The sequence below is a fragment of the Zosterops lateralis genome (assembly GCF_965231275.1).
Source record: "Zosterops lateralis genome assembly, chromosome: Z".
NCBI classification, from domain to species: domain Eukaryota; kingdom Metazoa; phylum Chordata; class Aves; order Passeriformes; family Zosteropidae; genus Zosterops; species Zosterops lateralis.
In genome coordinates, this window is record NC_139800.1 from 38,130,554 (window position 1) to 38,155,662 (window position 25,109).

The 25,109-nt window shown below is 37.8% G+C and overlaps 1 protein-coding gene across 5 annotated transcripts in view; it reads right to left on the minus strand.

The window, feature by feature from the left end:
- Positions 1-9,295: 9,295 nt before the first annotated feature.
- AGTPBP1 (ATP/GTP binding carboxypeptidase 1) overlaps positions 9,296-25,109 on the minus strand; it is a 74,114-nt gene continuing 58,300 nt past the window's right edge. For 4 of the 5 annotated variants that reach the window (XM_083884536.1, XM_083884534.1, XM_083884533.1 and 1 more), the window contains one exon: positions 9,296-12,718. In XM_083884536.1, coding sequence (XP_083740662.1) covers positions 12,541-12,718 — 178 coding nt within the window. In that variant the 3' untranslated portion in view covers positions 9,296-12,540. The remainder of the gene's footprint in view (positions 12,719-25,109) is intronic. The other variant, XM_083884537.1, reaches the window with a different exon arrangement.

The following is a 25,109-nucleotide window of genomic DNA, read 5'->3' on the forward strand; positions in this document are numbered from 1 at the left end:
AGAACAGCAATGTCTGCTAGACTACTACAGAAACAAATTTAAAACTGCAGATCTTGCCCCTTCTTGTGGCAAACCAGAATCATCAGTGGGGTTATGCTCCCAAACCACAGCATCATTCTGGACTTCTCTCAGATGAAAATTAGTTAATTTGTTTAATGAGAATCCTCCAATCTCAAAGAAACAGAAAAAGAAACATAGAGCTAAAGATCATGTAAACTTTAAATCTTACTTTTCTTCCCCCATGGTAGTAAGCCAAATGAGAACAGAGCAAACAAAGAGAGAACAAAGTTTAAAAGTATTTCCAGGCCTAGAATATGCCTCAATCTGCTTCTGTCTTCTCCCCATACTTCTCTACAATAAGGTCTCAAGAGCTCAGTACTTTTGGAAAGGTGTGCATGTGTCAGGGAACATTGTCATCTCATATTACACAAGCACAAAGGAAAGAGAAGACACACGAATCCCCCCAGATAAGTAGTTCTTGTGTCAGAATGATGAAGCAGATTGCATGAGAGTGAATATAATTCTTCCTGAGCCTGAGAAATGTGGTATGAACTCATGCGATCCCTGGAGTGAGGCTGTTCTCATGCATTGTGGGGTCTCCAGGAAGATCCTGTGTCTCGGTCACCCTCCCTGCTTTCTGCCTGCCCACAGAGCCTCACCCCATTCCACTCTCCAACCTATTCTAGCTGTCTGCCTGGGGCCATCTGGGACCATCTCTGCTGTTGATTTGGGGACCTTGCCTTCTCCAAAGTTCCTATCCTGTCCCAGCCCCCAGGATATGCTTTCTCAATACTTCTCCTTCTCCACACGTCCAGTTTGCTGTGCATAGTACCTGTCTATGGGCAGACAGCATTTGCCCTGCACATCACAGCCCCATAGCTACTGCGTCCTCTATAAGGAGGGGTGGCATGGTGCAGAATGTGTCTTCAAGGTCTGCCGAGGAGAGAAAGGCTGTGAAAACAAGCTCACCAGTGTGACTGTCATCTTTCAACCAAGGCAATCTCCTTTCTTTTTCCCCCTTTTTTTTTTTTTCTTCTTTTTTTAAAGTAAAAAGGAGAACTAAATGAAATATCTTAAAGGAGGGAACTTGACCAAGTGAATATCTGCTCTCTGAAAAACAGGCTGATAATTTCACAAATTCCATTATTTCAATTCTCACCTTGTATATTAGGTTGTTGGTATTACCATTGCATAGTTTGTGTTGGAAAAGCCCTTAAAGATCATGTAGTTCCAAACCCCATGCCATGAGCAGGTTCACATCCCACGAGACCAGGTTGCTCAAAGCCCCATCCAGCCTGGCCTTGAACAATTCAAAGGATGAGGAGTCCCCAGCATCTCTCAGCATCCTGTTACAGTACCTCACCACCCTCACAGTAAAGAATTTCTAACATCTATTAGAAGTTCTTAACATCTATTCTAAATTCTCCTCTCTTTTAGTTTAATCCCCATATTACAATCCATTAAGTCTTGAAAGACAGCATAAGTTAAGCAAGCACTATTTTTTAAAACAGATTTTTTTAATGTTCTGACCAGGACCTAAACTTAGGGCAAACAGTTTATTCTGTTTCCACTCAGAGCACATTTAACAGGATGTTGTACCCCCCGGGCAAAACCAAGGAAAGTTCAAGACAGCAATTATTGTGACTTTTTGTTATAAAGCTACTAATAATCCCAGTCTTTGTTTTTAGCCATGCTGAATCACCAAAATGCTGTGTTTCATATTCTTATATCTTCTGTATTTCTCTGGTATTTTTAGCAAATGCTGTAGGGAAAAACAATAAATGGCAGACAGGAGTTTTCTTTTGCATGTTTACATTACAAACATCTCAAAATTAATTCTTTCTGTCATCCATTTCTAGGCTAATGAGGACATACATGGCATCTTCTTTTAATCTCCTTGTGACATTAAAGAGAGTTACTTTCATAATTTCAATTATGATCCCAAACATCAAACATAGACTTCAAGTTTGCAATCCTTCTGCTTTTTGGAACTTTGTTTCTCCCAAGGTCTGTGTAAGGAAGAGCAATTATCCCTTTTTGCCTTGACACAAAGAGCAAAGAGAAGCATGAATAACAGCCCTCTTAAAAAACTTTTAAATAAAAGCAACTTATATCCCAAAGAAGTAGAGGATCTAACACTGGAGATGTTTGTTTTTTGCAAGTTAGGATCTAACACTGGAGATTGGTTTTTGCATGTTATTATTTCTCATTCTGCTTTAAACATGATTATTTTGCATTCTCTCCTTTCAAAATAAGCACAAGATAAAAAAAGGAATTTGAATTCTTGTATGGGGATATTTTAGGGAATGTTGAGCTTTCTTAATATGGTGTCCTGGGTTGCAGTGTAGGATGTACACAAAGTATTTATTCTATCACCATCTTCATGAACTGTTGAAACCAGGTGGGGCAGTGTTTTCCCAAGCCCCCTGCCTCTTCTGCTAATGGCCTTTGGAGTGTCTTCTGCTAATGGCCCATTAACGCCTTTGGGGTGTCTTCTGCTAATGGCCCATCAACGCCTGGCCCATGACTCACAGGTAACTCCCTCTGGGAGTTAGCTCTGTTTAATGGGCCATCAAGGACCCACTTCACGACTCATCATCACATTGTGAGATGCTCTGCCCAGGGGGAGGAGCCAAGCATTCTCACCTGGATATAATCTAAGATTTGGGACAGTACAAGCAGCCCTTACCTACTGGATTCCCAGAGGACCAGAGCTCCCAGACCTTTCTACAGGCTCACTGCTTCAAAAAAACCACCTCATCTGGACTGCTTCCACCACCCTGCTCAGGTTGTATTCTGACTCTGTCAGTGGTCCTTTGTGTTATTGCATTTATTTTATTTTATTTTTACCTTTTTATCTTTCTTCTTATTAAATTGTATTTCTGACTTGGAGCCTCTCACTCATTTTGCTTTCAAACCACAACATATAGAAATAAATTAATAGTATTTTACAGTTACCCTGTCAAAATGTCTGTGTGCTCTACATATCTTAGTACAGAGATTAAGAAGCTTTTGTCAGGTGTTTTCTTTTTTCAATGCATAAAACTTGATGAAATAATTTGATGAAGCTAATGAGACTGAAACAGCATTTACTGGTTCTGGGAATCTGTGTGCTCCATAAAAAATTGCATTAGTGTAGTAATAAAGCTGCATTCAACAACTTGAAAGTCACCTGTACAGAATCTCTACAGGCCTCATACACTTATAAAGTATGATGCAATCTTCAGGCATAAACTTTTTTCCCTTACATCTGTGCCTTGTTCATGGCATGGAAGAGACTCTCTGTATACTTAATGAGTGTATTTGGTATGCTGTTTTGTACCTACTGTTCAGTGCAGGATCTCCTACCTTATTAACTAACTTCACATTAATCAGTTATTCTGAAACTAAAATTCTCCAGTTCATTGCAGGACTCTTAGTAACTTTTTTTTTTTTTTTTTTTTAATACAGTGATATTCACCACTGTATTTTTATTTCACAAAGGCAAAGTAATAGAGGGTTCAGTTCTGCCCTTCCTTTGTTTAGATTCCTACCTGTTAATGTTGAACTCACAATAATAGTTTAACACATCATTAGCAAGCACACCGATTAAGTCTTAACAGGCATTGTGGTTTTCACTGGCTTGTGTCTGTAGTCCTTTCCACCAAAAAATACAAGAGGACTGTGGTCATCTATAATCTCAGACACAGCAAACAGAATATTTAATAGGACATAAAAACTGTAGCACAAGACTTTTACAGGGATAAAACAGCCACAGCACTTCATTTAAATGAAGATATTAAACAATACTGAAAACAGCAACATCTGCATACACTGAGTAAATATGGTAAATTAATGAAGGGAAACTAAACAAGCTTCTTTTGGTGCAGGGTTTTAAAAAGTCTGTTTCTGCTAGGGGCAATTATGTCGTGGCTAGTTTAAATAGCTCCTCATATCTTTCCTAGATCTGTCAACACTTGCTAATAACAGGGTGACGTTACCAACTCTTTCCCTGGTTCAGTAGCACAGGTCCTATACCTTTTCCAGAGTGTGAAAAAAGAAATATATTAATATGGAAATTGTGTCAGTATAAAGAAACACAGTGGATATTTTTGCTATCACAGAGAAGATACCTCTGGTATCACCTCATTTATGGGTTAATCGCTGACTATTCAACACAACAGAGTAAATTAAAACAAACCAGAGGAAGAAGGTTAAGTATTATTTAATGATTCCTGGTAGCATTTCATGGTCAATATTTGTTGAAAGACAACTCCTTCACCACCCCATTAGGCCAAGGTTTGCCTCATCATTAAAGATATCCATTCAAAAGGAGAGTTGCCAGGAAAATACAATATATATATGACCTTTAGTTGACACTCATTGCTGCTTGGAAAGTCTCCTGTCCACAAAAACGGCTTTCTCCTCCAGCACTGCCACAGCACTAGTGTGTGTCTGCTGTTTATTTTGTTATAACGTATTTACTGGCAGCCATGGTGAAAATGGTGAAAATAATGAAATGTATGGTGAAAATAATGAAATTTCAGATGCATAAACAGAAACTCTGTATAAAAATAATACACAGATTCTCCTCAGAACAGTCTTGCAGCTTTGAAACATGCTACACTCCATAGACTGCCATGTGGGCTGCTTTTTCACAGTTTTATAATTCCTAAGGGGATTATTTTAATAACTGGGGTCATGTGGGCATTTTACATATCTATACTATCAGGCATCACATTCTAAATGTAGTATCAGTCATCACAGCTTTTATTATAGCAATCAATATTTTTTTATCCTTAAATGATGTAATATAAATGCCCATCCCATCCTACAAGCCTTGATCTGGAAAGTGCATTGACCTACATTATGAAAGAAGCTTTCAAGGATGTCACTAAAAAGTAGAAGAGAAAACAGGCTAGGGTTCATGCTGTACATGGCTGTAGCCTTGAAGTGGTAAGTGGTCTTTTTCAGGAAACAGTACTGTACTGCCCCTTCTCTCTGTATACCAGGAAATTTCTTTTTTCCAACCAAGACAATACCAAAATTTAATTGGCTTAAAAATTCACTGAATAACTAAATTTTAGAAACTCAGAGTTTTAGTGATCACAGAAATTGTACTGAATTTGTTTTACCTGAACTGTGTCCTGTCTCCCTATCCTTCTTGGTTTTACGCATTAAAAATAAGTACATTCAAGCTTCTGAAATCCCTTTTCCATATCCTTGCTTTGACATATCATAACCTCTTTTTCTCTTTTGGAATAATTTAAATCCTTAGCATTTAGAAACATATCAAAACTTTCAGCTGGGAATGAGAAAATGTCTTTTCCTGAGTTAATCAGACTCCAGGCAGACACATTTGGCTTAAATGTCTCTTCCTGCAAACCCCAGAGCTCAACCAACATACAAGGCTTCCCATACATAAAGCTGGGATCTCAGATACATTCTTTCCACCCTCAAATTGGAAAATACTTCTAAAGTTTTGTTGTTGGACTCTCATTATGTTATTACATTTGTATAAGCACCTGCTAAGGATGAACATAAGTCCTTGTGATGTAAATCACTAAATTTAACAGGGATGATGTTGTAGTTAGATCCTGGTTTCGAGTACCTGGAGTTTTAGCCAGGTGGGGGTCAGTCTCTTTTGTAAGTAACAAGTAACAGGACAAGAGGAAATGACCTCAAGTTGCACCAGGGGAGTTTTTAGACAGGATACTAGGAAAGACTTCTTCACTGAGAGGTTTATCAAGTATTGGAACAGTGTGCCCAGGAAGGTGCTTGAGTCACTATTCTTGGAGTTGTTTAAAAGGTGTTCAGATGTGATGCTTAGGGACATGGTCTAGTGGTGGACTTGGCACTGTTAGGTTAATGGTTGGACTCAAAGGTCACAGATGTCTTTTACCAGTGAAACAATTCTATGATTCTGTGCTTTTACTCACTGCCTATCATGGACAAAAGGCAGCTGGGATTTAGTGATCTGCTATTCAAAGTCCAAGTCTGCTGATCATTCCAAGGGAGTTCTGGAGCTCAGGTGGACTTCCACGCAATGTTCAGCCCCACAGAGACACCACATTGGCACCAATGGCTCAGCCAGTGACTCCTACCTAGCTGCTCCCTGGTCTTGCATAAGATTTCTGTGCTGGTGTTTTCTTTCTTGAATCTTTGATTGATCAATGATCCCTCTCAATAACCCTGCTCACACCTCCATCATTACCTTTCATACCACTGTGGGGATGTTCCCACAGCTGTGCCAGTAGCCAGGTCCCAGGTCAGCAAGCAGTGTCCCATCAGGGCCTCCAGCTATGGCATGGTGGGAAGCTCATGAAAGAATTGTGGAAAGGGAAATTCACATGTGGCCAAGTCATTGCACAGGATCCATCTGCCTCCACTGCTCACATCTACAAACCAAAGGGTACTGTGTTTATCTCATTATATTTTCTTTCATTGACAGGGGAACTTTGCCCATAGCCAGCTTGCCCTGGTGGACAAGTCATGGAGGGGCATGCATCTTCTTAAGCACTAGTCTATATGGCCTTTAATAATCACAAGTTGTGATTATTTGTGAAATCACAGCTGAGAAGCAAAGGAAAATATGCCCTCCAATCTAGAGTTTGTGAGGCAGACACAGTGAGGTGAACAATGTCAACATGAAGATTTCTTCCTCTGCTGTGACTGACAGCATTTTCTTCTCAACACAGGAAACTGTGTGAGACAGAACACCAAGTGACTTGGCTTCCTTATAGAATTATCTCACCAGGAAGCCCCCTGCATGAGTACATCAGATTTGATCCATCTCCCAATTAGATTTTGAGGTCAAGTGCTTAGCAGAAAGGGGTTTATAGAGTTAATATGTCTCTGAATTCACTCATAGACCTGAAAAATTATTCTTCTAAAATATTGTCTACTTATGTTCTAAACCTTTTTTCTTTGGACAAAAGGAACAAGTACCTGACATACTGATGAATGAGCTACTGTACTTAAACAGATGATTCAGGGAGTCTCCTTTCATTCTGGAATACAATCAGGTGTACATTTGATAACAGCAGCATTTTCAAGCAATACTGACTGATGGGATTCATAAGAGAAAGCTTTTGTCAACAGATCCAAAAGAAGAGGACAACACCACCGGCTTATCACTTAAGCTAAAGGACTGACTTGTCTAGACTGGGTGCTTTGGAAGAGCAAAGTAATCTAGAGCAGACATGGATTAAACTGAACAGGTGTAAGTGTACACAAGCACTACAATGTCCCTTTAAATTGGACTTGTGTCTTTTGTGATTACGCAAAGGCCAGAACAGGAGGAGGACAATTGTTAAAGAGAATCTGAAAATTTTGCAACAATCTTCTCAGGACAAAACCCCAAGTCATTTATTATTTTGGAATACTGTCTGACCCAGTTTAGGACTTTTCATTTGGTATAAAGTGCTAAATTATATGAGATGATGATCAAGGCTAAGTATTAAGACATGTAGGAGTCATGGCTGAAGGTTTGTGCAGGACATCTCATTTCAGTTTGTCTTCATAAAATGTACAACCAAACCATTTTAATCTGAGGGGTCAGCTGGACTATCATTAAAGTTTATGTAAATATGGTATCATTAAGCAAATACTATACAAAGTATTAAAGATCATTTGTCTTCCTTACTCTGTGCTTCATGTCTTGTTTGTACTGAAATCTTCTCATCTCCATTTTCTTTTGGGAACAAAATGAGCATGAATGCAATGCTATCAACTAAGAGCATTTTATACTACCATACTAATTTATTATCTTTATATGTCTGGAGGGACAGCTAAAGAAAAGTCCTATTTCAGGTAATTTAAAGTCAGTATCCCCTCTCTGTGTTAACAGCAGCATTCATGTACAGAATTCCACTATTGTGGAATTTGGTAGTCAGATTATTTTATTAGTTATCCTTCAGCCCAGTGAAAATTGACAGTAGTTATTTAATAATGAGGTGCTGCTAGTATATATTCCTCCCATCTACCATGAAAAAAGCTGCATGACAAATAACCCTATGCCAGAAGGAAGGGCACACTCTAAGCACAAATATCTTGTGGAAAGAATTTTACAGGAACAACAAGAGGCAGAACCTGGCTGACATTTCATAACCACATAATTTGTATCAGCAAATCCTATGGTGTGTAATTTCCTTTGAGGATAAACCCATATTTTGCACCAATGACTCTTTCCAAACTGCTTCAAAAGCTGTACAAGAGGTCTAATAAGAGCTGTATTGAGTGTACACTACTGTATTTTGGTGGAGATTTGTTTGTTTTTTGGTTTGGTTTTTGTTTTTAAAAAAGAAAAAAAATACAGCACCTAATTTTTTCTAATAACAAGAAATAAAGGAGTGTCTTTCATACTTTTGAAGTTCACATTGTTTAGGGACTAGATTAATTCTTTATATGGTACTTAAAAACAGCCAAGACAATGTATTCTTTACTAGATGTTATTGCTGTTTGGAATTTTGTATTTAAAGCCCATATTTCAAAGCAACTTAGTTTTCTTAAGCAAAGGAGGTGTGACATCTCAAATGACTGGCATCCTGATAACCTTGGAAACATTGATAAAAGAAACATATCCTAATACTAATTCGATACTGTGACAATTGTAGAGCCTTAAAATAATTTCAACAACAAAGTTTGTGAAGCTGTTCAACTTAAAGTAACATGACAGTGGTTAAATAAACTGCCCATGTATTTACAAAAGTTACACCGATGATTCCTAGTAATCACTTGTTCTTCTCAAACAGCTGCATAAAACTAGATGATCTCATTTTATCTTGACCTTTCCCTCAAAAAATTGCTGAAATCTTAAAATTGCTACTACAAAAATATATGTAGTAAAAACAAATCCTCAACTGCAGTCTGAGTTGAAATGTAAATGGAAGACTTACTGAGGAATAATCTTGTGCCTTTCCTAGATCAGATAAATATCCTAGCAACTCTGTGGGAGGAAAAGACTTTCACTAGAAAGCTATTCTGTGTGCTCTGCAGACCTTCACTGTGGTTCACCCAGTCTTCATAAGTTTTACAAATATTGCTGAATGTCAAAAAATTTTAGATAGTTATAATTCAGTCAATTAATACACAAATGTTACTCTAAGCCTGTAGCACATTGTGTTTAATTATACAGAAAACAAGGTGGGCTTTTTTTTAATGCTATGCACACTGCTGTCCTTAGAGGTAAGAACATTGCTGCAATTGCTAGGATGAGGAATCCTTAATCATCACTAACCAATAATAGGGAAGCAAAAGATTGTAATTAATTCTTTATTATGCATTTTTATTAATAAGTATTGGTATTTGGGGCATGCATAAGAACACTGCAACAATTATATGTATCACAGCATTACAACAGAAATTATCTGAAACTTTGTATTTTTGCTTTTTGTGAACAGTGTTTAGTGCTTCTGCAGTCTTATTTGAGATTCAAACCAAACTCCCTGGCAAGTAAGGCCGATAAAGATATCCACTCCAAAAAATGACCAGGCAAGATTTTGGCACAAACTGCTTTAAGTTATATTATACCAGGAGATGTCATCAGTGAAGACACAGTACCAAAATTTTGATGTAACTTGAATTGTTTCTGGAAAGCGAATAGAGTAAGTTATTGTCCAGCAATTACTTAAAAGCAAGACAGTAAATAGCACAGATGTAATTATTTATAGTCCTATTTGTTGTTATTTCTGGAGGAAGATCTAGAGATATGTTTTCTGCCTACACAGAACCAGTCGTGCTTATAGCAAACACCGTCATTTAAAACCAAAGCCAAAATGAAATGCCAAAGCATAGAATAAAGCCAGTCAATTGTCTGGGACAGACCATGCTCAGTGACTGATTTGTGACAGTCCAAGACACTGCCATTCTTTGCAATCATTCTGCCCATTCCTTCAGGGTGAATGCCACAGTAACAGAATAAAATGCATGCTCAAGTGTTAGGTGCGCCTTTTTCAGCTAAACGCCACATTTCTCACCAAAACACATAAATGGGGGCACCAGCATCTGTCCATCAACACCACTGCAACAATGGCAACAGGTATTGGAGAAGGAATAAGCAGTATGAAGCAGTTCTCACTGCAGCAGCTCTTCCCATGAACTGGAATCTCTGTGAGCACAGATGGAGACTTTACCTTTCAAAAGGCAAGTACTGGATGTTTGAGGTAACAACCTTTGGATTTTCAGCAATATGTAAGATGGGGACAAAGTTTCACCTCTTTCATTAGAATTACAGTGGTAGAAGCTCAGATCAACAGCTGCCAGAATGACATCTAACACCTAAGTGATATCTAATGCATAACTGCATTACAATCTAATGTAAGAATGTGTTACTCTAAGACATTATATAGCTGATAACTCTTTTTTTTGCACAGATTAAAAGCTGTAGGAGTCATGAAAAGAACAAATATACATACATACTCAGGAGGAAAGACAGTTTTGTACTACTAAGCCACAATTCTTTCTAAATGGATGAAGTATATTTCTTAGTCTTGCCAGTAGTGTAAAAATAGCATTCCAAGATTAATACAAATTCAAATGAAACCTACGAAGACATGCACAATGAAGTTAACAAACATGTGCCATCCTATATTCTCTGAAATTTAAGTGAAATTGTTTATGAATAACTTTATTTATGAATACTACTCCCACTGAAGTAGGAGCCATTTAGGATGAAAATCTATGCAGATAAGTAGTATAAGACTTGACAGGGCAATATAAGCATTCTGAACTACTGTCATTGGAATGAAAATTCAAAGTCTGTGGCAAGGTTAATTCTTCCATTTGACAGATTCCCAAATTCCTCTACTTTCACTGCAGAGGTTTCCTCTTCAACAGGGTAATAAATTAATTTTCTTATTTACAGTATGTAGTTCACAGAACACAACAAAAGATAATTTTCACTACAGAGAAAAACTTATAAAGGAACAAGACTCTAAATCTTTCCAACTTCTCCATGTTTTCCATCCCTACATCTCTTCACACGTTTATTAATATAAATTTAAGCCTTTAAACAAAAATTCAGTTGCATACAACAAGGGATCAAAACGTCTTCCCCAGTTTCAGAATCAAGGTAGTATGGACAGGCATTACCATACAATGCTGAATTTGAAAGAACAGATCCTGGTGCAAATCCATCTCCTGGCTGAAAAACATGGATACATGAGAAAATGAGAAACGGAAATATGAGAACTTAATTCTCATAAATTTTATTATTTTTTAATCCCTCTACTGAAGACATCCTTCCCCTCCAAAATACAGTTTTATTTGGAACAACAAGCATCCAGAAAATACATCAGTTGAAAACCTGCTATAACTTCAAAATGTTATTCTTCATGTTCTTAAAGCCCTTGCACACGGAGAAGAAAATGAATGCCACAACTGGGTCACATAAAGTAAAAATAGTTTTTGAAAAGTATTTTTCATTGCAAAACATGCCAATTCTGTAAACCATGGACTACAACTCTCTCAATTCCTCTATTAAATTTTATTTTGAGAGGCAATAAGAATTAGAAGATAGGAGATGAAGAAGTTTAAATCCCATACCTGACAGCTTGACTTTAAACATGAAGAATACAGAATCACAGAATAATTATTCAGCCTGGAAGAGACTTCAGCAAATTACAGTCCAATCTCCTTATCAGAGCAGAGTTAGTACTAGGTCGCGATCAGGCAAAAAAGGTTTAAACCGAAATGCACCATCCCCCTTAAAGCAGTTGAATTGGGTATATAGTTAATGTGCCTCCGGTAAAGTGAACATTTTTAACTACGTGCATATTCAAGAAGAAAAACAGAGCAGCTGTGTAGCTGAACATACATAGAGTGTATATACCTGACCTCTTCCTGTAGACATGTAGACATGTACACTTAACAAGAAAACTTTTTCAAATTATATCATGCCTATTTTATGAGTAAGTTTTATACAAGAGTCCAGTTCTTATAAGCACAGGCTGCATTGGTCACTGTGCAAAATTCCTGAACTCTCAACAGACATTGGTAAGAATTTTCACTTAATACTGTGGCAAAACCACATAATCATAAGAAGCAAGAAAGAAGTGCAAAAATTCCTACATCATGTTCTCATTTTTAATTTAGTAATTACTGAATGGTTTCAGAGCAGGCACTACATTGCTTCCAACACAATCAAGTATCATTGAAATAATGTCAAAAAAATAACCTTTTCACCTCAGTATACACACACGCATATACACAGACATAAATTAATTTAGAAAACCTGTACATATGTATTTCTCCGTACTCTGACACACTGAAAATTATAATCCATTTTTCTGAAGAAAGGGTCTAAGGACACAAAATGCCATGCAGTACTGTTTAGAAAATAAACTGATAAATAAATCTGTCTATTTAGAGCTTAAAGAACACACAGACCTTCTTTTAAATAAAACAAATGCAAATTTATCAGAAATATTTACTGTCCTTGAGCTATGTAGGCCTCAGTTATTTGTGTCAACTGAAGCTTATCCCCTTTGTAGAAAACAACAAGGAAGTATATGACTGGAAATCCAGGATACATTATTTCCTGTTACTGGCAGCAAAACTGGTTCAAGAAAGGAGTATCCTTGCTGAATCTGAGTCTGAAAGTCCTTCATCCTGATTTGTTGCCTCATAATCGGCCACATTATCCCCTAATTCAACGTCTTGATCATCATTACTCTCTGCGCTGTAATCAACTTCTTCAAGGAAGCGAGGCTCATCTTCATCCAAAACGTATGTAGTGGGGCTATAACAAACAAGAAGCTCCATGAATCATGTTAGAAGTTTTATTTGGATAAACACATTCAGACCATGTGCTCTGTCTCTTTCCTGACATACAGTAATCCAGAAATTACCTCAGGAAAGGGGCAGATTACCTGAAATGGGACTGGCTTTTTAGTTGCATGTAAAACAACTGAGATACAAAACTTCGTGTTTGTAATGCCTTGAACTAATTAGTTAGTCATATACAACTCATTACCCAAATGTGGCACAACAAATCCGCTACACTAATGGCCCGTAAGAACTTAATGTAAATACAGCAGTATCAGAAGTTGCTGAAGAAGATTCCAACTACCTGAGGACACAGCCATTGCTGTAGGGTATAAACAAATGGGTGTATTTAATTGAAACACAGACTTTACTGAAAAGCACTGTAAGCAATTACTTCATACATATCAGAGATGACACAACACGGGGTCATGGTTACACCTACAATTAAGTTCTCACACAAAATCACTTAACTCCTATCAGATTCTCACACATTTACATCCTGGTAAAACTTAAAGTTTGTCAAGCATTGCAGCTCTGAGGCAATGCATTTAGGAAACTGCCCACAGAATGGTCTACGTCCTCAACTAATGGCCTCGAAGAACAAGAAGATTAACACCTTTAGTGTTAACTGGAAAAAGGTTAAAATACAACTTTCTGGTCCTCCCACCTCCCTAGAACAGAAGAAGGGGTGAGGGGAGAGGCAGAAAAGTGTCTTCCAGACCCAGTTTTACTTACTTGGGATATAAAAAGCTATCTGCTTAAAAGCACTAAGTACTCCTAAATATTTTCTAAGTATTTTTACAGTAATTTTAAGCTCTAAGAAGGTTTTGTAATGCATTTTACCTAATCATCAAACCATACAGAACTCATACAAAACAGTGAAAATGTTCTTATTCAGAAACATCATACAGAACTTGTGGATATATTTGCATATTAATTTTAATGAATTTTCTCTGAAGATACAGAAAATCTATCTTGGTTGTGGTTTTATAATTGAAAGGACTAATCACTGCTTCTTTCTAAAGACCTTTTAGGAGCTCAGCTGCACCACTTGAAATCTGAAAGGCTATCTCTATTCAATATAAATAAATTTCACAGTATTCCTCCACTACCTGTAACCTCAATGACTTGCCACACTGTAAAATTTTCTACTGTTGACAGTTAATTCAAATACTGGGAGAAAAACTGTTCCCTAGCTTAGAGGGGAAAAAAAAAATTGCATTCAAAACTATCTCTATCATGGTTCACTAAACAAGCCTGTACTCAATCAGCTACGTGAAACAAAAAGCTCCACAAAACAAAATACTTCATAGGTTATTTAACCTGTAATTAGGGCAATAACCCACTGTTGGTTAATGACCTGGGAGTTTAGAACAAAACTGCTTCCATTTAGGAGAGACAGAGTGAAGAAAACAACCAGGATCTTTCAAGGAGTCTCTTTCATTTCACATATGGGGAATCTAACATACAATAAGGATATGTGCTTTGCATGAAGCACCTGTGGGAGAAGCAGCAAAAGAATACTTTTTTTTTGTGCTTTCATCCTGTGGTGCTTTCTGCCCTAGGAAGTCACCACCCACCAACAGTTCCTCTAAGGAAAAAAGAAGCTGGGGAAATAAAAAGTTTAAATGTTTCCTTTATTTAAAGAAACAAATTTTTGTTGGGAAAGTGATCCCTTTCTGACAAGTCCGCAGATTTTTTTCAATTTGTGCTTCTGATCACTTAACACAGGTACTGATTAATTAATTTTCATATTAAGGAATCCACACTTCAGTTGGAGAACAGATTGTGTAATTCAAAGGAAATTAGGAGGAGCCTAATTACGAGCCATTAAATATGAATGTTGACCCAATATTATGTAATAATTCTGAACATTGACAGAAAACTACAATGAGCTATGTCATCAGAAATACTCAAACAGTGACAACGGGATGTTTAAGGCATTACAGTAATCATTTATAAAAATTCACCTTAGTGAGGTATAATATAGAATAGTAAAGCTCTCAAAAATTCTATCCACTTCTTTCAGTAAATGTCATTATTTGGACACTAAACTAATGTGGCTGATGCTTTTAAGAGAAAGCAACCAACAAAGCCTGCCTTATGGAAAAAAAACACAGAACTGGCTGGACACACAAGGAAACCACATAGTTCACCTCTTCAAAGTGCCTTGTGACTTCATCTAACATGTCCTATGTTATATTGTCTTGAAAAACACACAAGTGTATGTATTCAATGTACTTTTTTTTAATAGTTGTACAAATTTATTTTACCTACTCATGTATGTGCAAATATGTATGCATGACCCTAACTTCTGAAAATTCAGGCAGTATGAACAGTCACAAAAAGCCTGTTTGCTCTAACACATTTTAGACATTTGCTCTGGCACATGTACATGCAGAACTGAGGGATACATTTCCCATTTAATAAAGCAAAAATCACCACCATATGTTATTTTCTCTATTTAAGAGAAGTACAATTAGAATAGGTCAAAATTTAGAACAGATCTTACTTAGAAAGCTACATAAACCTTTAAAATAAAAACTGTCTCTGAAATCTGCTTCATAATAGTCTTAGCTTTCTACTTACCATACACAGCAACACACCATGACTTCTCAACTGCTTATTACTCAAAAGAAATACTACTATAATATGTACTAAGGTTATTTTTTCCACTTTCCCTTTTTTAGATTTTCATTCCTCTTAAAATTGTATCCAAATTTTATACTGTGTCACATACCACTCATCTATTTGTTACATGTCTTTTGATGTAGGAAATATTAGCTTTGAATATTTAACTTTGCAGTAATCTCTGTTGGTTAGAATCTAATCTCTGAAGGTTAGCATGAAGTTGTGAAGTGTAATTATTACTCCACTGTTTCACCGAGGCTGGATCACAAGAAATATAGACATAAAATGCCTGAAAAAATGTCTTACTGTTTAATCAAATTCTTTATTTGCCTCCCTGCTGCTCCCCACCCTCAGTGTATCTTGTAACAATATATTTTTAGCTGCTGTCATGCTGATTCTATGGGTTTTAATTTCCTAACTTTTCCCTTGGGCTCTTTCTAATTAACTTCCCAATAATCCTTCTTCTTCTACTCCTACACCTTCTGCTTTTTCTTTTAAAAGGAAATTATTATTTTTCTCAGGTTAGCAGAGGCTTTTTATCCCATGCCCACAGTATTGTAAACATAAGGGATGCCATGATCTGTGCATTTTCTTTTAAGACATGGCTGTTAAAAGAGAATACTATATGAAATTCTGAAGTTCACCTAAACAATATTTTATGGATAAAAAGATTAATTCCTCCTGATTAATACACCTGATATAATACTGTGGTCTTCAAGTTTATGAAGAACTTTAAGAAGATCTCTTTCATTCAAAAGAGCATTTTTTTCATCATCTGCCATGGAATACACTGAATCCAGGAATTAATACAATAGTTTTCTAAAATTTATTTTAGTTATTAATTAAAACATACTTTAATTATTAAGGTCAGCCAGACAAACACAGCAGTGATAGCAGCTACAGCAGCAGCAGCCATGGCAAGTTCTGGGAGTGAGAATTAGAAAAAGCTGGGCAGGGCCTCCACAGTCAGAGAAACATGACTAAGACCTGAGAGACCAGCCAGGAACCATCAGCTCTCATGAGTGAGGCTGACATGGTGTGAGTGCTGTCTGCACATTTAAATGGCCCTGGAGAGTGAGTGGCCAGGGTGTGGTGCCACGGTCAGGACATGGAGCAGCAGTTCTCTAGGAAGGGCACACATAAAAGGCCACTTAATTCTACTAGGGGAGGAAGAGGAAGCAGTCTTCTTCTGTAACAAAAATGACATCTAGACATGGCAGCTGTCAGGCTAAAAGAGAAACCACAGCCACCTTGGGTATACGACTAGACCCAAACAGACTTGCTGAAGACTAAAAGAACTACCCAGACCCTCAGCTGCAGGAAACTCCATAATCTGAAAGTCCCTCTGGGCCCTGAAGGCACACGTAGGCATCATGGGTGCAAGTGTGCCCAGATAGATAATCTGCCTTTTATGCAGATTACCATGTTGTGTGAGGAGCTCATCAGGCAGCATACTATCTAGGAATCCAAGCAGGAGACTGATGCATGGGACTATGCACTGACGCAGGCAGAGAGACAGTGGTTCTTTAAGACCTTGGAAACAGAAGGTACATTAGCATCCAACCCTGAGATAGGCTTGATTGATTTGTAGGGCAAGGGAGGCTGGACTTGCATCTCTGCTTGGAGCAAATTAAAGAGTCTTCCCCCTGCTACCAAAAAATATGACACTATGAGGCTGGGAGAAGAAAACTCCATAATAAGTAGTCAAGCACAAGAAAAGGACAGTGCTATAAAACTGGTACAATCGTATGAGAATGAGTGCATTAAGCATGGCAATTACTGGAGAATCCTCACTGAAATGCATGGAAGCAGCCATTTACCATTCAACCTCTCTAGCAAGATTCACTGCCTGTCAGGGCCACATTCATCATTACAAAGAGTTTACCAAGACTGGTACAACCAAAGGATTATCAACCACTCCTATTCTTTCATGTAGGGTTGAATGAGGCTTCAACAATGAGATTGTGAAATGTCAAAAGGGATTTCATGTCTCTTGGAAAGATGCTGAAGGGATCGGGAGCACAGACAGCGTTCTCTCCACACCTGGAGACTAAGAGCAAATCATGCCTCACACCTGTGATGGCCTTCTATGATGGAATGACTACAGCCATCAACACAGGATGATAAGCCTACGTCATCCTGGACTTCTGTAAGGTCTTCAAAGCGGTCCCACATGACATGCTTATCTCCAAATTGGAGAGACATGGATTTGTTGAGTGAACTGTTTGATTGGCAAGAAAATGCCTGGATGGATGCAGCCAGAGATTTTTGGTCAAAGGCTCCATGTCCACATGGGGGCTCCTGACAAGTGAGGTTCCTCAGGGCTTTAAGATCTTTCTCAATGACACGGACAGGGAGGTCAAATGCTCCTGCAGCAAGTTTACAGATGACACAAAGGTGAGCAGTGCAGTTGACACAACAGAAGGACAGGATGCCATCCCAAGGCTTAAAGTACTGGGCCCAAGAGAAGTTCAAGTGGAAGGTTCTGTAACTGGATCAGGTCAATCCCACACATAAGCACAGCCTGGGAGAAGCAGTCATTGAGAGCAACGCTGCAAAGCCCTGTGGATAAAAAGCTGGACATGAATCAGTATTGTGAGCTTCCAGCCCAGAAATACAACTGTGTCCTGGGCTGCAACCAAAGCAGCGCGGCTAGCAAAGTGAGGGAGGGGAATTCTGCCCCTCTGCTCTGCTCTGGTGAGACCCCACATGAAACTCTGCATCCAGCTCTGGGGTCCCCAGCACAGGAAAAACATGGAACTGTTGGAGTGAGTTTTGAGGAGGCCATTAAGCTGCTCAGAGGGCTAGAGCATCTCTCCTATAAAGACAGGCTGAAAGAGCTAGAGTTCTTCAGAATGAAGAACAGAAGGCTCCAGAGATACCTCACTGTGGTATTCCAGTACCTAAACAGGACTTATGAGAGAAAGGAAGGATGACTTTTTACACAGTCAGAAATGAATACAAGAGGGAATGTTATTAAACTAAAAGAGAAGATATTTAGATTAGATATTAGGAAGAAATTATTTACTGTGAGAGTGGTGAGGCACTGGGACAGATTGACCAAAGAACTTGTGGATGCCCTGTGGGGAACCAGGCCTCTGAGGGTGCTGCAGAGGGGGCAGTGCGTCTGGCACTTCCCTGGAGGATGCCAGCTCACTGAGGGGGGTGGCCAGACCCCGTTAACCTAGTTAAACACTTCCTGGTACGTTAACTGTCTTGTTTGTGATTGGATGTTGCTTTGCACCCCAGTTCTGTCCCCTGATTGGCCCGTTTTGAATCCCTTCCCTGACTGGTTGGTTTTAGGTCTTTCCCTGATTGGTCCAAGTTTCAATCCCCTAATTTGTTTATTAATGTACCCTCCGATTGGTTCCTTTTCTCAACTGTTAATCCCATTGGCTGTTTATGAAACCCCACCCCTTTTTGTGACTGTATAAAACCCCGCAGACTGAGCACCTCGGGGTCTTTGAGTTGTCGGCGGGGATGGAATAAAGAAGATTCTCAGAGATCATCCTTGGCTCTCGAGTGATTTGTCTGTGTCGCCTGAGATCGCCTCCACCAGGGAGAGCCACTTTGGCCTAAAAGCCCGGTTAGAGCTGACAGGCTTTTCCCTCACAATAGAACTGAAATCACTGCACCGAGGTGCCTGCGCCACCTGAACTGAGGCTGCCTCTTTAGAGGCGACTCGCTAGGGAAGGTCGCTGCCCCCAGAAGAGCTAGCCAGTGGCCTCGGCAGGGTGGCGACAGATGCCCCATCCCTGGAAGTGTTCAAGTGTTGGATGGGGCTGTGAAAAACCTCATCCTTGCATCCTTGTCCATCATGGGGGTTGGAACTATATGATCTTTTAATGTCCCTTCCCATCCAAGCCATGCTATGACTCTATCCTTTTTTAATAGGATAATACCTTACTATGTGTTTTTCATTTACATTAATGCTCCAAATATATTAAAATTTAATAAACCTTTTCACTAATGCAGTATATTTTTTTAAATAATATTTTAATTGTCCAATAAAATATATACTTGGATTTTTCAATATCCACAAGACTCAATTACAGAAAAATTAATCCACAAGGCAGACGTAATCATTACCAATTTTAACCTCATGGAGATCAGCAGTTTTTGACACTACAGGGGATGCGTATACCTTTTACAACTTTGGAACTAAAAATTAAGAAATATTCCCTGTCAAAGTACAGAGAATTGCAGCTAGCTGGAGAGTTGAGAAAGGAAGGAGAAAGAATTCTAAAGTACTAATGATTTCTTTTAGAACTGCATTGTCATGGGAGGAAAAAAAATCTTAGATGAGAAAGACAATTAAAAAGTATCACAAAGGAATTATTTCTCTATACTTTCCCTTCTAATTTCTCTTTAGTGTCTATATTCTCTTCTGGAGATTAGCAATCCTACTGCCAGAGGCAACATCACACATGCAACTACAAGTATTGCCCAGCTCATATGCTCTTAATCTATGTGGTTTTTATAAGTAATAAGGATATTTCTCAAGGGAATTTCCAAAGATAAAGGAGAGAATGTATCCAACTCTTCTAAGCCATAAGAAGCTAGACATCCAAATACTCTTATTTTTAAATATCTTCACATTTTGAGCTACAAAAATTTACTCCACAGCTTAATTACAAGCAACATCAACACCTTCTATATGTTCCCACCCTGAAATAGATCTTACGAAATTCAGTCAGTTGGGATTCATCAATCTTTAACTGTAGCCCATAGTAGTATTTGGATCATACCATCAGGAGTAGGAAAAAATTTAAAGAATGGTATGAAGAATATATAAGGTGTTCATCATGCTTTTTTTTGTTGTTGTTTGTTAGTTTGTTTTTTTCCCTTAGTTACTAGTTTCCTTATTTTGCCCTAGAGAAGACAAACAGTAGTCTGATGCTACAGTTTACACAGAATTAAAAGCAATCACTTTACTGAGGCCAGAGGAGGGGCCTGGTGCATGGGCAGTGCTACCAGGCCCACAAGTGGAATTCTGAATCTGATTTTTAATAGCTTTTTCTTCCATGGGACAGACTGGAGAAAAGCTGCTGTATAAGATGCCTTCTTTTTAACAAAGCTGTACTCCTAAGGTACTGGAAGAAAGGCTAAGAAAAGCTCCAACTCTGCAGGAGAGTAAGAAGAAAAACACCTTTATTCCCAGGTGAAGAAGATTAGGAGTATACAAATGTCTGGACAGTTGAACAATTATTAAGAAGGAGGGAAATAAAATAGGACATAACCAGTTTCTATCTGACAGCCTAGACACAAATCCCTTGCAAGACGTTGTACACATTTTCACTGCATATATCCCTCACTCCTTCCATCACCAGTCTGATGTTTTTTCTCAGGTGTAAGACTAAGCACAGGAAACAGATTTTTCATCAAGCTTTTCCCTTCCCACAGCTCCTTTTGGCTGTCTGCTTTTTCTTCCATTTTCTAGATATGCTGGGTCCCAAAGCTCAGTCTGCTTCTCTGCTATAATTAAATCAAATTAACAAGCACAACCACACCATGTTCTAGAACACAACAATGAGCCTCAAAAGAATCACTGAAATGAACTAGAATTTCCAAACATTCTAGTCAAGTTTTTGAGCAGAAGATAAGTCTAGTAAATTGTAACAGTTATAACTGCGATCATATGTTTTTGTTTCATTGCATGTAGACCCTGTCAAGATGTCAGCATAACAACTATAACTCTCAATACAAGACCAGTATTACATTTAGTCTATTTTTTTCCATTTGGAACTGCAATGAAAACACTGTCAAATGAGTTGGAAATAATTAAAGAAAAATTAATTGTTTAATACATCACATAAAATGTTAAAGTTCACTGCCAGAGGGAAATAAATCTACTTATTGCTTTATTTTTCTTGTTTCAGACATGGTTCAAAATGAACTCATGCAAATTCAGCCTATGTGTAATGAATACTGGCAATATATTCTAAAATATCAACATGTACTTGGTCATTACAACTACAACCTTGAAAATCAAAAAGAACTTTCAAAATCATTTTCAAAAAATAAAATCATTGCTTCTGTGTTTAAACTTGCCTGCTTAGTCTCTAAAGCATTAAAACTGTGCTTTGGTAAAAAGTAATACCAGTAATATCTAAAAATAAAGCAAATAACCAGAATCTTAGAATTGCTCTCCTCCAACCTAACAGGAATGCTACAGCTGTGTAAAAATATTCTGTTTTATACTTCTAATTGATGAACTTTTCACCTGCTTTTTCTGTAGGTACCTTCTCATTTGTCTCTAGTGACAAATAAAAAGCAGCAAATCATGTGAGTATAAAAAAAGTATAAGCAGTTCTTTCATTTTAACGGAACAGTGAGAATTGAAGTTTCAGCATATAAAACAAGAAACTCTGTGACTATTCTGACCCATGACTGTCTCTGAAAAGGAACAGAGATCAGCTTTATAAACTTTGCTTGACAGAGGCTCTTTTTATATTTCCACCACTCAAGTGAATAATAAACGCACAGCTTGGCTGACAAAATTTTTTTAATATGGCCTAAGGTATATAGCAAAACTTTGCTTCTGAGCCTCTGGCAACAAAAGAATGGGACCACCTCTTAATTCCACCTACAGCAATATTGTTCCTTTTGGCAAAGAATAAAAAGATAATGTGCAAACCTAAATATTATATGGCACTTTTATTGCTAATAGTGGAGGTTCTGTGAAAAAAAATGTAGTTTCTTTTTTATTATAGACTCATAAATGGCTTGGGTTGGAAGGAATTTAACAATTATCTCGTTCCAACCCCCCTGCTGTGGGCAGGGGCACCAGATTGCTTAGAAATCCAAGTACAAATACACAACACATTTTAGTCTTAATGCCGTATTTTAAATTAAGTAATTGGAATTCACACATTCAGTTTTTCCATCACATTCAGTTATACAGTATTGCTAGGTGAATACTGAGAGCAATGTACCTATTTTCTCACTTCATGCTGCATATTTTTCTGTTTTATGTTTTAGTGTTTTTAGATTTACATTCAATGACTTTAAGAAATAAAGCAATCAGGACTTAAACAGATGATAACAGATTCCTCCAATAAATTTCAACGTTCTATTTCAACATGTCAATGTTCCATATTGATTAAAAATATTAACTCTTACATGCACAGACTGTTGTTTTTGTTTTTTTTTTTTTTTCTCACTCTCCTAATTTCTTTAGTGCAGAAGCACTTGGTTATCACCTTTCACCATCTGGAGCTGTGTAACACCCAAAGGTCATGTTAGGGGAAATCATTTTTAAAATAAAAATTTCTGTGTATAAATTCACTTTTAATACACTGAATGGAGTTCTTTAATCATCCAACTAAAAATTTTATCTTCCAGTACAATCATTTTTGTGATTTTCATGACCTAGTCTTTCGGATGGAACTGAACCTGCTGGGCTTTTTTAAATTCCAGAGTGCTAGTTACTTCCTTGACGAATAGGATTATAAATATTTCCACAGAGTCTCAATAATGCTAAGTTTATTATGAGCCTAATGTTGTATTTTACCTGTGCTCATACGTAGCCAGCAACACTATGTTTATGCAGGACTAAGTCTTTTATCAGTGCTTTCTGAAAATCCAGGGTAGAACAGTCCCTGTGCCACTCACTCCCAGTAATGAAATAAAAATCAAGTCAGAGGCAATACTCTCATGCCCCCAGCATGGTTGTACTTCATGTGCAATTAATTTTCATATATAATAATTTTCTAGAGATAGCTGGATCAATGAAGTAATTTAGCTAGTAAAAGAAGTTCAAACTATATGCTTCTATTCATATACCAGGATTTGCTTTATTTCATAACATTAAAATAAGCTATGTGTTTCCATTTGTTCCTTTTCTCATCTAGCATTGCTCAAGTTTGCTATCAAGCAGAAAGCAAACATGACGTCTCACTCTTTTTTATCCCATTTTGATATTAAAGTGGTTTTGATATGTCTTTAGCTTTCTAACAGATGCTAAGGGGAGTGACTTATGTATGATACAACATTCCTCAATTCAGTAGGTGCTCCTGTAAGGAAAATCCACCATAAGGTAACACTAACAAACAGAAATCCAGTATATAACTTTTTTCCTAGAGAATAGCCACTAAATACCTGTGAACTAGGATGCTAACTTTCTCCCAAGACACAACAGAAGATTGAGATCCCATGCCTGAGGCAGCCAGTAATATCAAGTTCCATGGAAATCTCGGGCTGTTTTTCAATACCATCCTCATGGATTAATTGCTCACAACTACATCTTGATTCGAAATGCTGTAACTGAAGTTTAATATTTCAAAGAGACATATTTACACCAAAGCTTTAGTTCTAATAAAATTGGCAGTGATATAAAACTTATGAATGGGAAAAATATAGTCTTTTTAATATATAACTGTAGCTGCAAATGAAAAAGAAGGATGATAAATAGGTGTAACATGTAGACACAATTTCCAAGTTAAACATGCTGCACATGAGGAACTCAACAAACATGTGTGGGCTGAAAGGCTCTCATTTAGAGGCCATCCACAATAGCTGTCTAGTGAAACTGTTTAACAGCCAGTCTGTATTTATGGAAGAATTACTATTTACAAAATTATTAAAGCGTATGACGTAGTCTAGGAACAGTATTCTCCAATTCAGTATTCCCGCAAAATCATGTGCCACTTCCCCTCCCTGCCAGCTGGAGGGACAAAAAGTAGAGATCACAAGAGGCTGAGATTAGAACAATATACTGGAAACAGCAATGGGATGAGAAAGTGAAGAGTAACAGTAACAATAACAAAAGGTATAAGAAAACAAATGATCCACAGAGAAAGCCCCCCAAAATAAACAATATCAGACTGCTCTGTCTGCCACGTTTTTTCCACTATGAGGAATCCCTTATTTCCTGAATATAGAGTCACTTTCTCACCTGACAATGATATGAAGTGGTATACAATAACGTCCTTTCTAGCTACTGCAAAAATTAATCTTGTCCTGGATGGAACCAGGATGGTATATATGACAGAAATGCCAAGGGAACAGGATCTTGGCTGCTTAAGTTCTGAGAGAGACAAACAAAACTAATGTGTGATTTTTAGAACCCTGTACTCTACTTACCTACACTAGCACCCAAATTTGAAGTGCCCAAAACACAAGCATTCACTACCTTTTGAGAAAAGACTTGAAGATTTTGCCCTTTTTTACAGAATGGGTGAGCATGGGAGAGACCTCAAGAGACCTCCAACACTCCTGTTCTAGTGGGCCACACACAGCAGTCTGTTGAGGACTGCATTAAGACAGCTTTCAAATATGCCCTGGGGTAAGACTGTATATCCTCCACGGGAAGCTTGTTCCACTGTTGTCCTCGCAACAAACATTTACATAACCATTTGTCGTGGTTCTGTGCCCCCACCAAGACTCTCCTGAACCAGATGCTGCTTGCTTGCTTGCTTGCTCCACCCCCTTCCTCTTCTCCATCCCTCATTGGGAATGAAGTTAAGAATTGGAGGGACAAAGGTAAAAATTACAAGCTCAAGATAAAAATTTTGCTGGAAGCAGCAATGAGAGAAGAAAGGAAGAGTAACAGCAACAATGGCAACATTAAAAACAAAAGGTAAAACTCAATGGAATGATCTACATAGAAAGTGCAACAATACCAGACTTCACCTGCCACAGTTTTTCTCCCCATAATCTGACAAGAAATAAGGGAGTCTCTTACTCTGGTCCCTGACAAGTGATGTGAGATGGTATCAAATAATAGTAGGTTC